Source organism: Nannospalax galili, unplaced genomic scaffold (genome assembly GCF_000622305.1).
Source record: "Nannospalax galili isolate Female #2095 unplaced genomic scaffold, S.galili_v1.0 scaffold2920, whole genome shotgun sequence".
Classification (NCBI taxonomy): domain Eukaryota; kingdom Metazoa; phylum Chordata; class Mammalia; order Rodentia; family Spalacidae; genus Nannospalax; species Nannospalax galili.
Window position 1 is genome coordinate 104,967 of NW_008346103.1, and position 13,818 is coordinate 118,784.

At 45.3% G+C, this 13,818-nt stretch overlaps 1 protein-coding gene across 1 annotated transcript; it reads left to right on the forward strand.

Annotated features, from left to right (window-relative positions):
• Positions 1 to 3,336: 3,336 nt before the first annotated feature.
• On the forward strand, positions 3,337 to 10,737 carry LOC103741709 (threonine synthase-like 2; the record flags this gene model as incomplete). Its single annotated transcript, XM_008842627.3, is given in 4 exon segments — positions 3,337 to 3,442; positions 7,470 to 7,704; positions 9,635 to 9,829; positions 10,585 to 10,737. Coding segments are annotated over 3 exon segments (571 nt in total), but the record flags the coding sequence as incomplete, so codon positions are not given.
• Between the last annotated feature and the right edge of the window lie 3,081 nt (positions 10,738 to 13,818).

The following is a 13,818-nucleotide window of genomic DNA, read 5'->3' on the forward strand; positions in this document are numbered from 1 at the left end:
CCTTCTTCTACGTATGTGGTTATTAAATAAATAATTTTTAAAAAATTAATTAGTAATTTTAAAAAACAACAATAACAAATAATAAAAGAAACAAAATGAAATAAAAGAGGTGGTTGTGGAACATTGTGAGAAATCTAGAAATGCCAGGTCTCTTGAGCAGACTTCTAAAAATATTGGAATTGGATGGGCATGGTGGCACACACCTTTAATCCCAGCACTTGGGAGGCAGAGGCAGGCGGATCTTTGTGAGTTCAAGGCCAGCCTGGTCTACATGGTGATTTCCAGAACAGCTGGGGCTACAATGAGACCCTGTCTCAAAAAGACCAAAAAAAAAAAAAAATGGAATTTGATTTGGTGTGTGTGCCCCCATGTGTTGATGTAATGAAATTACAGACCAACTGGATGAACAAGGGAAGATTGAGGCCACTGGGTTTAAAACACTTGGCTGTGGTTCTGCAATTGCTTCTAGCTTATGGAAGGAGTGGAAGAGAAGACATGGAGGAATCCTTGACCATCAAAAACACAGATCATCTCCAAAGAGCTCTGTTCTCCACCACTACATGAAACTGCATGTGGAAGACACAATCAAGGCCAGTCTGGCTTGTTATAAACTGAAACAAGAGCCCAACAAAGGGCCGAGAAGGTGCGTCCTCAGCAAAGCTCCAGCCCCTCACAGCAGCTGCTCCCTGCTGGGCGTTCCAGATGTCCAGCCTCCCTCAAGCCACATCAATGAAGCTATGAGTTAAGGGAAATAGCCACCATTCACACTGTGAATGCAAATAAAGTACCCATGGAATTATTCCAGACCTTGTGGTTTTTTTCAGCTTATCACCTTCATGCAATTAACTATTTTTTGAATTATGTGTGTGGCCTCAGAACTGAAGTCAATACTGAAGCTTCAGCTTTGGTCACCAGTGAAGCACTACATCCAATTTTACATAAATCTGTTTGGGCCAAGAATGCCAGCAGAATGCCTTGGTCTGGTTATTTGATAGAACTAATTACTGTATATTTTGAAAATCTGCCTCTGTAAGTATGTAAGACAATGAAAAACAAAAGGCCTCCCATATGTTGATGCAATACAGAATTCTGGTGTGAACTCTGCAGCTCTACTGTGTCGCGCATTCTCAGAATTGTCTTCTTCCTGGGCCTTCTGTAGCCACTGTCCTGAATGTCCCAGGCAGCAACAACTCCTAATGATTTACCCTGTTATTCCCCCAGCCATTTGTGGCTGTCCTTGGTGAGGAGTCAAACTACTTCACAAATGAGCTTCCTCCTTCCCTCCTGCCCTGGATGGAGTCGTCCTGCAGGCCTGCAGGAGCCAGGTGGAAGACCTGGTGAGAGGGTCCGTGGAGGGTGCAGAGAGCCTGGTGGGAGTGCCCCGTGGAAGGTGCTGCTGTCCTTGGGTGATTATGGATTAGTTACAAGCACCGTAACAAACACTGCTGAATCATGGCATTAAATGAACCCCATGATAGGTTGGTCCCTCTGACCCCTGTGTGAACTCCCTGGCAAGTCTCTGGTCCCATCATGTGTTGGGAAGCCCGGTCCCATCATGTGTTGGGAAGCCCAGACCCATTAATTGAGCAGTCAGTGTCTCTGTGTCTCCTACTCAGGCAAATCTGAGACCTACCCAGTCTAGTCAATCAGTGGCAGCCATGTGGACTTATGTCCTGTAGATAACATGTGAGGGTCAATGTCTTGGATAGTAAACAGAGTAAACCTGAGTAAACAGAAACCACAGGTTTAGGCAGTCGTCACCAACAGGAGGAAGAAGGAGAGAAACAGGCAATACTAGGCTTTCCGACTCCCAAATGTCCCCTGAGGCCTTGCTGGGTCAGTGAACAGGCCCCAGAGCCAGGAGTAAATTTTAGACTGCACCTGTTTGGTCTGCCTTTAAACTGATGCTTACCCAGGAGTGTGACTATGAATTCAGGGGGCACTTGTGCGTATCTGGAGGGCATTTTCCTCAAGTTCTTGGTTATTTTCCCTCCTGAAAAAGGAACTGGGGACTGGGTATATAGCTCAGTTGGTAAAGTACTTGTCCAGCATGCACGAAGCTCTGGGTTCTATCTTCAGTACTGCACTGGGGGGGCGGGGACTGGAAAGATGGCTCAATGTTTAAGAATACTGGTTGTTTTTGCAGAAGACCTGGGTTTGAATCCCAGCACCCATGTGGCAGCTAACAACTATCCATAAAGCCAGTTCCAGGGGATCCAACAGCCTCTATTGGCCACCGGGGACATTGCATGACACGGGTGCACTTGCCTACATTCAGGCAATACACACATACACATAAAATTAAAAAAAAAATGTTTTTAAAGGGTAGGGGGTGCTGGCCTGGTAGCACAGGACTTTAATCCTATTACTTGGGAGGCAGAGGCAGGTGGCCTGTTCAAGGCCAGCCTGGTGTACATAGTGAGTTCCAGGCCAACTGAGGCTACAAGGAGACCTTTCTCAAAAGGACCAAAAAACCAAAAAAAAACAAAAAGGGTGGGGGCACGTGCTTGTAAATCCCAGCATTCAGGGAACAGAGATAGAGACAGAAGATCAGGATTCCAAGATCATTCTTGGCTACATAGTGAGTTCCAGGCAAGAAGAGGAGAGGGGAGATAAGGGAAGATGAGATATAGGGAGTCAGGATTTTACCCTGTGCTTAAGAAAAGGTGTTTTCATATAAGGAATTTTTTGAGCTAAGCTGATGCACCATCTAGTGGATTTTTATCACCAATGAGAAATGGAGAGCTTGTCAAGCCCTTGGATTTAAGGCAGAGGAGAGCCATGAAGGCCCAAGGACAGAGGGTCTTTCACCTTTCCATCTTGCCCTCTTGTTTTCTCACAAAAAATACAAAAAGCAAAAGCAAAACAAAAAACTTTTTAAAAAAATCGGGGCTGGAGAGATGGCTCAGAGGTCAAGAGCACTGGCTGTTCTTGCAGACAGCCTGGGTTCAGTTCCCAGCACTCATATGATAATTAACGACTGCCCTTAACTCCAGCTCCAGGGGATCTGACACCCTCTTCTGCGCCCCGCCCCCATTACTCGTGCCTGCACTTACATACATGTAAGACAAAACAAAACAAAACCCTGGGCTTTTATTGCATTGGGTAGAGCTGTGAAGATGGAGTCTGAACGCGGATAAAGGGCTTGCAAGGCTCCCAGTGAGAACTGGTGGCTTCTACGCCTTTATTTCTGGCTCTTCCCACGCCCCCTCCCAACTTGGGCGCGCTCATCCAAGTTCCTTCTTGTGCAAGCTTTTAAAGCAACTTCCACGGCTCGCGCTAGGCGGAGCTCTCTCTCTCCCCACCGCCTCCAGGCCAGGGCCGCCCCGCCCCGCCCCGCCCCGCCCCGCCCCGCCCCGCCCTGCCCCGCACACCTCCCGCAGGGATGGGGCAGTGCGCTGCCGAGGACTCCTAGGACTCCGAGGACTCCGAAACCCGGAAGGTACGGGGCGTTCAGGGGCTGGGAGCGGAGCCTTGGGAGGTATAGGCCTCCCTCCCCGGCCGAGTCCCTGCCTTGAACTCCAGTGATGTGACTGACAGCTGGGTGCCAAGTCTCCATGCCTTCCCGGAAGCCCAAACCGACTCTTTATCCTGGTGATCGGCAGCTTTTCTGTCATCTCCGCCCTGGAATAAGATCCAGAGGAGACCCAAGAGCCTGAGTTCAGAGCCCTCAAGTAACAAAACTGCTTTTTCTTCCTTAACTTCAACCACCACATCTTGTGGCAGCTGATTTTGTTTCTCTGCTTTGCTGAGAAATGACCCCCATCTGGTGAATTTCTTGTAGTTCGGCCTGTTAGCCTGGGAAGGCGGTCCCTTCACGTCCTTGGGCAGAATCAAGTCGTTGCGCCTGTGAAGAGCATGGGCCTGTGCTAATCAGGCCAGCTCCTTGCACCACAGATGCAGAACTCCAGCCAGCATCTTGACTTTGTTCCTTAGCTACGTCCTAAGACTGAAGACACCAGAACCCATCCCAGTGCCCAGGCACCATGTGATCCATTCCACTCAGGGGAAGGCTTTGGGAAAATACTCCCTTGTAGCGCCACCTGCTTCTGCTTTGTGCCTGCACCTGCAGCAGTTGGTTTGTTTCTGTTTTGGCAGCTCACTTGCAGCTAGCTTCAGACTGGTATGAAGTTATGCAGCAAGGATTTCAGGGCAGTTGGCATAGGTGCTAACCCGGTCCACAGAATTACAGATAATACAGCATCTCCCATCTTTACTGAAGGTACTGCTAAGCCTCTACCTTCCTGACCGTGTTTCTGTTGTCAGAGACACTGTACTGAAGTACCAGAAAAAAAAAAACATTTTGTCCTGGGCCAGTCCTGACTCTAGGTTGTGCTTTGGCATTCTTTCCAGCTGCCAGCCTCCTCCAGCAAAACAGCCAGGGCTTTTCATGACCCTGACTATGGCTAGACTATAACCAAAATAACTACTGTAGCAAGGTCTATCTGACCTCCATCTAGTCCAAACTGTTATTGTGATTTGGGGGGGGGTTGCCTTTATAAAATCATGCCCCAGAGCTTCAGCACTGAGAGTTTTGTGAAGCACCAGGTACTCTCAGTCGAGTGCTAATCAATGAAGGACTCCTTTCCCTTTTAATCAGCTTATTGGTGGTGGTCTGTAATTCTCTCGCCTGGGTGTGACTGTACCTGTACTTCTTATCCACTGCATTTGGCTTTTGGGGTTACCTTGGTTTCATTTTATTTTGACATGGATTCTTGTCTGTATGTTGACTGTATGTTCCAAATTGCCAAACAGGTCTGCTTATACCCTCTGTCCCAGCATAACTGTATCTATGCTGTTTTCACTTTCAAAAGATTCCTGGATTCAGGCCTGCCCGGTGTATGATGGCGATGAATGTGGCCCTACGCACAATGGTGAACTTGCTTCAAACATTATGTGATTTTTTTCCCCTTAACTTGATTGCACAGTTCTGGAGATTGAACTTTGTAGATGGCAATGTCATGTCGTAATATCAAAAGGTCAGACTTGCCTGGTAGATTATTAGCTGGTCCCTGTCTCTGAATTGGATGCCTGTGCATTTGTAGGCAACAGAGTAGGACATAGCAGCTCATATAGGATTCACAGTGGAACCACAGGTGTCAGATCCCAGCACTTGGGAGGCAGAGGCAGGCAGATCTCTGTGAGTTCGATGCCAGCCTGGTCTACATAGCAAGTTCTAGGCCAGCTGGGGCTACAGGGAGACCCTGCCTCTAACAGTAATAATAATAATAATAATAATAATATCACAGAGATGGAATAGGAAGCCACAATTTCAGGGCTGGAGATGTACATTGGTGGAAGAGCAGCTGCCTAGCATGCATAAGGCCCTGGAATCCAACAGGGAGAGGAGAGAGGAAACTCAAAAGGAACCAGAATTCTTCTAAGTCAGTGTCAGATCAGGCTGTATCTAGACAAACTCATCCGCAAAGTTACTATCGGGCCTTAACACTGGAAACCCTGAATTCTGCTGTGATCTCTCTCCCAGCCAAAGAACCAGAGAGCCCCAGCTTCGTGCCAAGTAGCCAGAGTTAATTAGCCATGGCTAGAGAGCTTTACAGGCAGCATGTAAGCTGTGCTACTAGCTTTCTAACAATTAGGCTGAGAGATAGTGCACTGCTTATCAACAATGCCCAACCAACCTCATTTGCCTAGGATTGAAGGGTTTCCTAGGACATGGGTCTTGCAATTTTAAAACCAGGGAAGTCTCAGATAAACTGAAATGACTTGGTCCCCTATTCTCAACCCTGCCTTCACTGCTGGTGTTATTGGTGGATTTCAGGATCCACTGGGCACCCACTGGGGTTTCCAGGTTCTTGTGTCCTGTAACTAGGAATTGGGCACGTGGGTAATAGTAGAGACCGTTTATCAAGAAATAGTATACTGGGACTGAAGAAGATTGCTCACTAGTTAAGAGTGCTTGCTGCTCTTACACAGAACCCAGGTTTGGTTCCCAGAACCCACATCAGACAGTTCACTGCCTGTAACTCCAGTTTCAGGAATTCTGATGCCTTTTCTGGCCTCCACAGGCTCCTTCATGCACATGGTATACATACAGACAACCAGGCACATAGAAATCAAAGGAATTTTTTAAAAAATTTAAAAGGAGAGGCTGGAGAGAAGACTCAGCAGTTAGGAGCATGTGTACTCTTTCTTGCAGAGGACCCAAGTTTAGTTCCCAATACCCACATTGGGTGGCTCATAGCCACCTGTGGCTCCATGTCAGGGGGATCTAATGCTTCTGGCCTCCATATGCTGGTGGTTCTGTGAAGCACCAGCACTCACATGCCCATATCCTCCACATAGACACATAGACACACAGACACACAAACACACATAATTAAAAAATAAAATGAATCTTCATAAAAAAAAAATTAGTATACTTCCAAATGAGAGAGGTGTCATGAAGCGCTCCCCCTCCCTGAGGAACTATTGACGGTTAATGTTTTCTGAGGGAGGGGGAGTCATCTCTAGTGGCTGCTCCTTGGCTAAGTTTTCCTTGCTCCTGTAAATCATCCATGTCCATGGAAGCAATCCTGATTAAATTCAGTGGGCCAGAAAAACAAAACAGAAAACATGAATGTAGGAAAGGGACTTGTTGGGAGGAAGAAAGGGTTCAGCAGGAGAGGAAGATAAGAGCGAGTAATGGGTGAGAAACTGAAATACATCATATAAATGTATGAAATTGTCAAAGAATAGATTTTTTAAAAAATATTTTTTAAAAAGAAATAGTGTAAGTTCAAGAAGGAAGCAGTGGGCCAGGCCAGGTTAAAGGTCAAGAGCGCTGTGCTGGAGGGTGACCTTAGAGGGGGATCTGCGTAGTGTGTTCCCCTTGCTCATGTGCGTACCCTAGGCTCTTTCCTTTCTTGCTGCATCTTTTACTTGTGGCCTGGGTTTAGAAATCTACAGTCATCCCTTTTGCCAGCTGATTTCTTCCATATGCTAATCTCATTCTGTTTATTCCAATTTCATTGATTTAAGCTTCCAGATTGATTCCAAAAAAGGACTAAAGTTTAGATCCACTAAGTTATATGCACTGTCTCTAAATAACCACTAAAGATGGCTGTTTCTTAAGCAGAAGTGGACCTGTTTGGCTCTCAAAGGGCCGAGCACATGAGCTGACCTTCCCCTTACCCAGAGGACTGTCACCCGCCCGTGCCTGCTGTGGCTGTTATCTTCATTCACACCAAGCTTTGTCACTGTTGAGGGCTGTGCTTTCTCTATTCTCAGAATGCTCCAGTACCTACTCTTTAAGGTTTTGGGATCAGTGGAATTTTGATAGGAAGGATCATAATTTTTATATGGCAAAACTGATATGAGACTCAAGTTAGGGCTGCCATCTCCATGTCTGAGACACACACCCCAGAGAGTAATGGCTGAGGCCAGGTGAAAGGACTGTTTGTACTCAGTTTCACTTGGTAGGGTGCTGGGAGCTTGAAAACCAGCTACCTCTGAGACTGTTCCCTCTGCAGGCCTCCAACATCATGTGGTACATCAGCACCAGGGGCATGGCCCCACGGGTCAACTTTGAGGGGGCCCTCTTCTCTGGCTATGCACCGGATGGAGGTCTCTACATACCAGAGGAGCTCCCACAGCTGGACAGAGAGACCCTGTGTCACTGGAGCACACTTTCCTATCCCAGCCTGGTCAAGGAACTGTGTGCCCTCTTCATTGGCCCAGAGCTCATTCCAAGAGATGACTTAAGTGGTAAGGAGTTCCCCGCCCCCAGTTCAGCACCACAACCCCTCCCCAAGTTGTAAACCCAACCACTAGAAAACCTCTAGTTGCATTTCTGCAGCTTTTTTGAGCTTATCTTTTTTAAAAAAAGTTTTTTTTTAATTTATTTTGGTTTGGTTTGGTTTGGTTTTTTGCAGGGTCTCCCTAGTCCCATCCTGCCTTGAAATCACTATGTGGACCAAGCTGTACTCGACCTCACAGAGATCCACCTGCCTCTGCCTCCTGGGGCTGGGATTAAAGGTGTGAGCTACCACGCCCAGCATTATTTATTTTTATTTTTATGTGTATCAGTGTATTGTAAATGCTCCTGTGTCCTGCAATGCCCTCGGAGGTCAGAAGAGGGCATTGGATCCCCTGGAACTGGAGTTACAGGTGTTAGTTGCCATGTGGGTGCTGGGAACTGAACCCGGGTCCTACAAGAGCCCCCAGTTAAACTCTGAGCCATCTCTCCAGCCCCTTGAGCTTTTTCTTGATTCTAGAATTTCAAATTAGAAGTATCTGAGAGAGTTCCTCTATTCCAGCTCTCACCCCCAGTGAGATGAACAAAGTAATCTGCTGAAATTTTCTTTATTTCTTTAAATAAATAAAACCCTCTTCCATACTAAGGATTTTTCAGTCACCCTGAATGCTTGCACACTGAGGAGTGTCTCCCCCTGTGTAAGCGCCAGGACACCCAAATTGCTATTTTGTCTTGCTGAGTGATAATCCCAGAAGGAACTTTGAAAGTCCTGGAACATCTTGTCTCAAGACATAATGTGCTACAAATTTCCCCCAGGGATCTCAGGTTAAAAAAAAAAAAAAAATCAAGGGCCCAGATAGAACCATAGAACCACTGCTATTGTCATAGATCACACTTTGAGTAGCAGGAAGAAAATCCGTAAGATGATGTCATGGTTTGATTCTTCATTGCTGTGACAAAACACTCTGACCAGTACCAACTTGGGGAGGAAAGGGTTTATTTGTCTTACATCTCCCAGGTCGCACGCAGTTCATCAGGGAGCCCAAGGTAGGAACTCAGGGCAGGAACCTGGAGGCAGGAGCTGGAGCACAGGCCATGGAGGAACACTGCTTACAGGCTTGCTCCCTTGGCCCCTGCTCAGCCTGCTTTCTTATGCAACACAGGCCCACATGCCCAGGGGTGGCACCACCCACAGTGGGCTGGGCCCTCCCACATCACTCATCAAGAAGATGCCCTTCAGACATGGCCACAGGCCAGTCCAATAGAGGCAATTCCCCAACTGAGGCTCCCTCAACCCAGGTGTGTCAAGTTGACACTAAAGCTATCCATCACAGGTGATGGTAGGTGTTTTGGGTTGGGGAGGGGAGAGGACCGTTCAGAATGTGGTCCAGTAGCCAACAGTGGTAACATTGCCTGGGCGCTTGTCAGACTTCTCAGTCATACTCACACCTAATGACCCAGCCTTGGCATTTAACAAGATCCCAGGTGCTTGGCTCACCAATCAAAGTTTGAGAAGTTCAGTTGTAGGCTCCTCTGCTGTTGATAGGTTTATATATCAACCATGCCCAGGTCCTGGTGTCACAGATGTAAGATTTCGTATTATAAAAAACAAACAAAATCATTCCATTTTTAGGAAGGAAAATTAAGAGACAGAGACATTGATTTGTTAGTTCTATGACTATGTAATTGATTCTATATTGGAATGCATGCTTATTTTTTTAAAAAAACTCAAACAATGAAGATATATATAAAATGAAAAATGGAAACTTTTCAGTGCATGCCTCTTTTAAGGTATATGCAATTCTGTTCCTAAATATATCATTTAAGATAAAATTTTCTGGGCTTTTTAGTTGGTAGGGGGAGATGAAGACTTTAAAGAGACCGGATAAGGACTTGAGAAGATAATGCCCTTCACCTGTCATCCAAATCCTGTTTTCATAGGTCTAATTGACCAAGCCTTCAGCAGATTCCACCACAAAGAAGTGGTTCATCTTTGCAGACTGAAGAATGGGCTGAACGTGTTGGAGCTGTGGCATGGGGTCACATATGCCTTCAAGGACCTGTCCCTGTCATGTACAGCACAGTTCCTACAGTACTTCCTGCAAAAGAGGAAAAGACATGTCACCATTGTTGTAGGTAGGTGGTATGGGCATGAGAGCAGAGCCCCCCTAGTGCCCCAACCTGAGGATGTCCACATGTTACAGGATGTTTTTGACTGAATCGCTCGAGACTTATGTTATGATTTCTTCCAGAGTGAAGATCCTAGCCTCTTATGCCACCAATCCTGTATTAATTACTTTACCCATCTCTGTGACAAAATACCTGAAAAAGCAACCTAATGAAGGAAGGGTTTATTCTGGCTTACAGTTTGAAGGTTCATCATAGCAGGAAAGGCATAGCAGCAGGAATGTGGGGTAGCTGGTCACATTGCATCCCATAGGCAGGAAGCAGAGAGAGATGAACGCCGGTGCTCAGCTTGCTTTCTCCTTTCATTTGGTTCAGGACTACAGCCCATGATGGTGCCACCCACAATAATGTTAGGTCTTCCCTCTTCTGTTAAACCTTTCTGGAAACACTCTTATAGACATGCCTAGAGATGTGTTTCCATGGTGCTTCTAAATCCCATCAAGCTGACTAAATTAACCATCGCAGTCCCCTTTGTCAATCAGATCGAGGCTGTGCATCCTTCTCAGAATAATATTTTTAAGTGGGTAGATTACTCATTGATGTCCTGAATTTTATCCACATAGTCATGGACCTTAGGCTAAGTACTAATTTCCTGTATTCCAAGTCTTGAAAGTTGATGTGGCTGCATCGGGCAACAATGTTTTAAGGTCCATTTCTTTCCCTATCTACTCCCCTTGTTCTAAAAGGAAAAGTCTCCTTTCTAGGAACTGCTGGGGACACAGGGAGTGCTGCCATTGAGAGTGTTCAAGGGGCCAAGAACATGGACATCATCGTTCTATTGCCCAAAGGTCGCTGCTCGAAGATTCAGGAGCTCCAGATGACAACGGTGCTGAAGGACAATGTCCATGTGTTTGGAGGTCGGTGCTAGGCAGCAGGGTCCTGCCTTGACTGGTTCTGCTTTGGCAGATGGGTTGGAACAAAACTGTTCAGTTGACTAGTTGACTGTCCTTCCTCTTTTAAAATTTTTAAAAAAATTTTCTCCTGATTAGTTTTGTTTTGATTAAGGTGCTTTAGCTCAACTCTGGGCAGGTTCCAGGCCGCACAATCTCCTAAAACAACTGGGGGTGACCAGCACCAAAACCAGCTGTAATAGTTCAACATAAGACGTACATGCCTTTAATCCCAGCTCTTGGGAGGCAGGAGCAGGTGGATCTCTGTGAGTTCGAAAACCAGCTGTAATAGTTCAACATAAGAAGTACATGGTGGCACACGCCTTTAATCCCAGCTCTTGGGAGGCAGGAGCAGGTGGATCTCTGTGAGTTCAAGGCCAGCCTAGTCTATATAGTGAGTTCCAGGCCAACCAGGGCTACACAGTGAGACCCTGTTTCAAAAACAAATAGAAACAACAAACATCAAACAAACAAGCAGCCACATAAGAAATGCAGGCTTAAAGCCCTGTGGCACAGAATGCTGCCTCTATGCAGGTCCCACCTCCGGATGTCACGTGTAGGCAACCATGCAGAACCATAACTTAGCCAAGCAGCTTGAGTTTGTTCCAGGGCACTGAAGTGTAGTGTGCACAAACATGTTTAATAATTAAGAGAATGTGTCAGGACATATTATGCTGACTGTTGATGATCTCCTTTACAATACAAACAGCTAAGCCAGGCATGTGGCTAGCAGGTCTGAGTTTTAAAATGCGAAGCTGGTTGGTGTTACCCGTCACTAGTTCCAGGATAGCTAGTCATATGTTCAAGTCCTCGCCCATATTATGGGTATTGTAGCATTTTGTGGTTGGAGAAAGGAGAAATCCATCTTTTTTATGTCATACCAAGTATTCCGAAGACAGTGAAGAAAGATGGGGTGAGTAGGGATGTAGTCATATTTTTATTTTCACTTTGCACATCCTACTTGACCTCATAGAGCCCCAAGGCAGAGACAGGAAATGAGCTTTAAGAGTTTTGTTGAGGTTTTGCACACTTTGGCCATGTGGCATGATAGAGTTTGGTCATTCACTCGACACTGCAAATGTGATGGCAAAAAACATTCCTTCTACAACCGACATGAGCTCCTGGTATAATCCCACTGAGGGTGTTTTTATGCTATTATAACACCAACTTTGTCAAGGAGCGAAAGCACTGTGGAAACAAATCTAACCCATGGAAGTAACCTGGATATCATTTGTCTGTTTATTCGAGCACATAAAAAGCCCCTCTGCTGTCTTCCTTAGCAAGCACATGTGCATTCCACTGTTTACAGGGACATTGTAATTAGGCCATGATTTGGCTCATCCATTGTTGACAAAATCTTATAATCAACCTTGGTAATTACCAGTACTTGGCTGCATTTTTCTGCAGTCACTGTGAGACTTTAATATACAACATTCAGGCTTCCAGGGACCCCTGTTATATTCCAAGTACCAAAATAACTACTTACGGTTCTAGGGCTTTGTTTTCCTGGCATCAAAGCAGAGAATTGCATTTTTGACTTCTGTCCTGCCACCAACTCCTTACCTTGTACCAAGATATTGAAAGGCTTTTATGGGTGTGAATGGAATCTCTTGACCTGGAAGTTGAAGAACTTTGTCCACTTGTAGAACAGTGGCAGACATGTGGCTGCTGATGAATATAGTCACAAATATTATTGCTCGAGCTAACGGTATATTTTTGTTTGGTATGTATTCTGAGCTTCAATGGAATAGTGCAGTAGACTTTAAAGAAATAGACTGTTTAGAAACAGTACTGTTCACAGAACTGTTCACGTTCTCCCCTTTACCCCTTAGAAGCTTCTGGTTTGGCTACAAAGAGGATGTATATAAGCTCAGGGGTTAATAGGAAGTATGTGTTTTTCCTTCATTAGCTCAGGGACTAGGAGTGGATCACATGGACACTAGACTTAAACTCTTTCTCTTCCTTCCTTCCTCCCTCCCTCCCTCCCTCCCTTCTTTCTTTCTTTCTTTCTTTCTTTCTTTCTTTCTTTCTTTCTTTCTTTCCTTCTTTCTTTCTTTCTTTCTTTTTTTCCTTTCTTTCCCTCCCTCCCTCCTTTCTTTCTTTCTTTCTTTCTTTCTTTCTTTCTTTCTTTCTTTCTTTCTTTCTTTCTTTCTGTTTTTCTCTGTCTATTTGTATGTATATATGTATTTATGTGTAATGGGGGAGGGAGGAGGCATGTGTACCACAGTGTGCTTCATGGATTCCTTTCTTTCCTTCTACCTTTACCTGAATTCCAGGGATCAAACTCAAGTTATCAAACTCTTTACCCATTCAACCATCTCTTCAGGTCCAATATTGGATTTATAAAGGAAATATTTGGGGTTGGAGAATGGCTCAGCAATTAAGAGTACTGACTGCTCTTGCAGAGAACCTGGGTTCGATTCCCAGACCCACATGGTAGCTAACAGCTGTCCCTAACTCCAGTTCCAGAGGATCCGACAGCCTCTTCTGACCTCCAGAGGCATTGCACACTTAAATAAAATAATAAAAATAAAATATTTTTAAAAAATAAAATAAAGGCAGTACTTTCCATGTACACTGTATGATTTATAAGCACACAGTAATTAGTAGGTGCTAGGTATTTATTTATAATATTTGAGATAATTTTGAATGGAAGTAACAGAAAAATCCAACTTAAATTGGTTTAAAGAAGAACAGTTTGTAGCTTCTCTAGTTTGGACATCCAGGGGTGGAGTAGGCTCTCAATGATTCGGAGACTCAACAATTCCTCCAGGAATCCAAGCACTTCCCATTCTCTGCTCTGCCTTCCCGAATCCTAGATTCCTTCCTCTTGTGGTCAGAGGATGGTGACTGGAGGTAATCAGGTCTCCCTGTAGCTCTTCCTTAAAAGCAGAGAATCTTTCTCTTGAACTCCAGAAAGTTTCTCTTTGAATCTTAGGGACCTGACTCCGTGGGAGTGCTGGGCACAGATTTTCTTGGTCCTGGAAAAAGAATAGGGTCACCATGTGTGCTGGATAGCTTTAGTGTCAACTTGACACACCTGGGTTG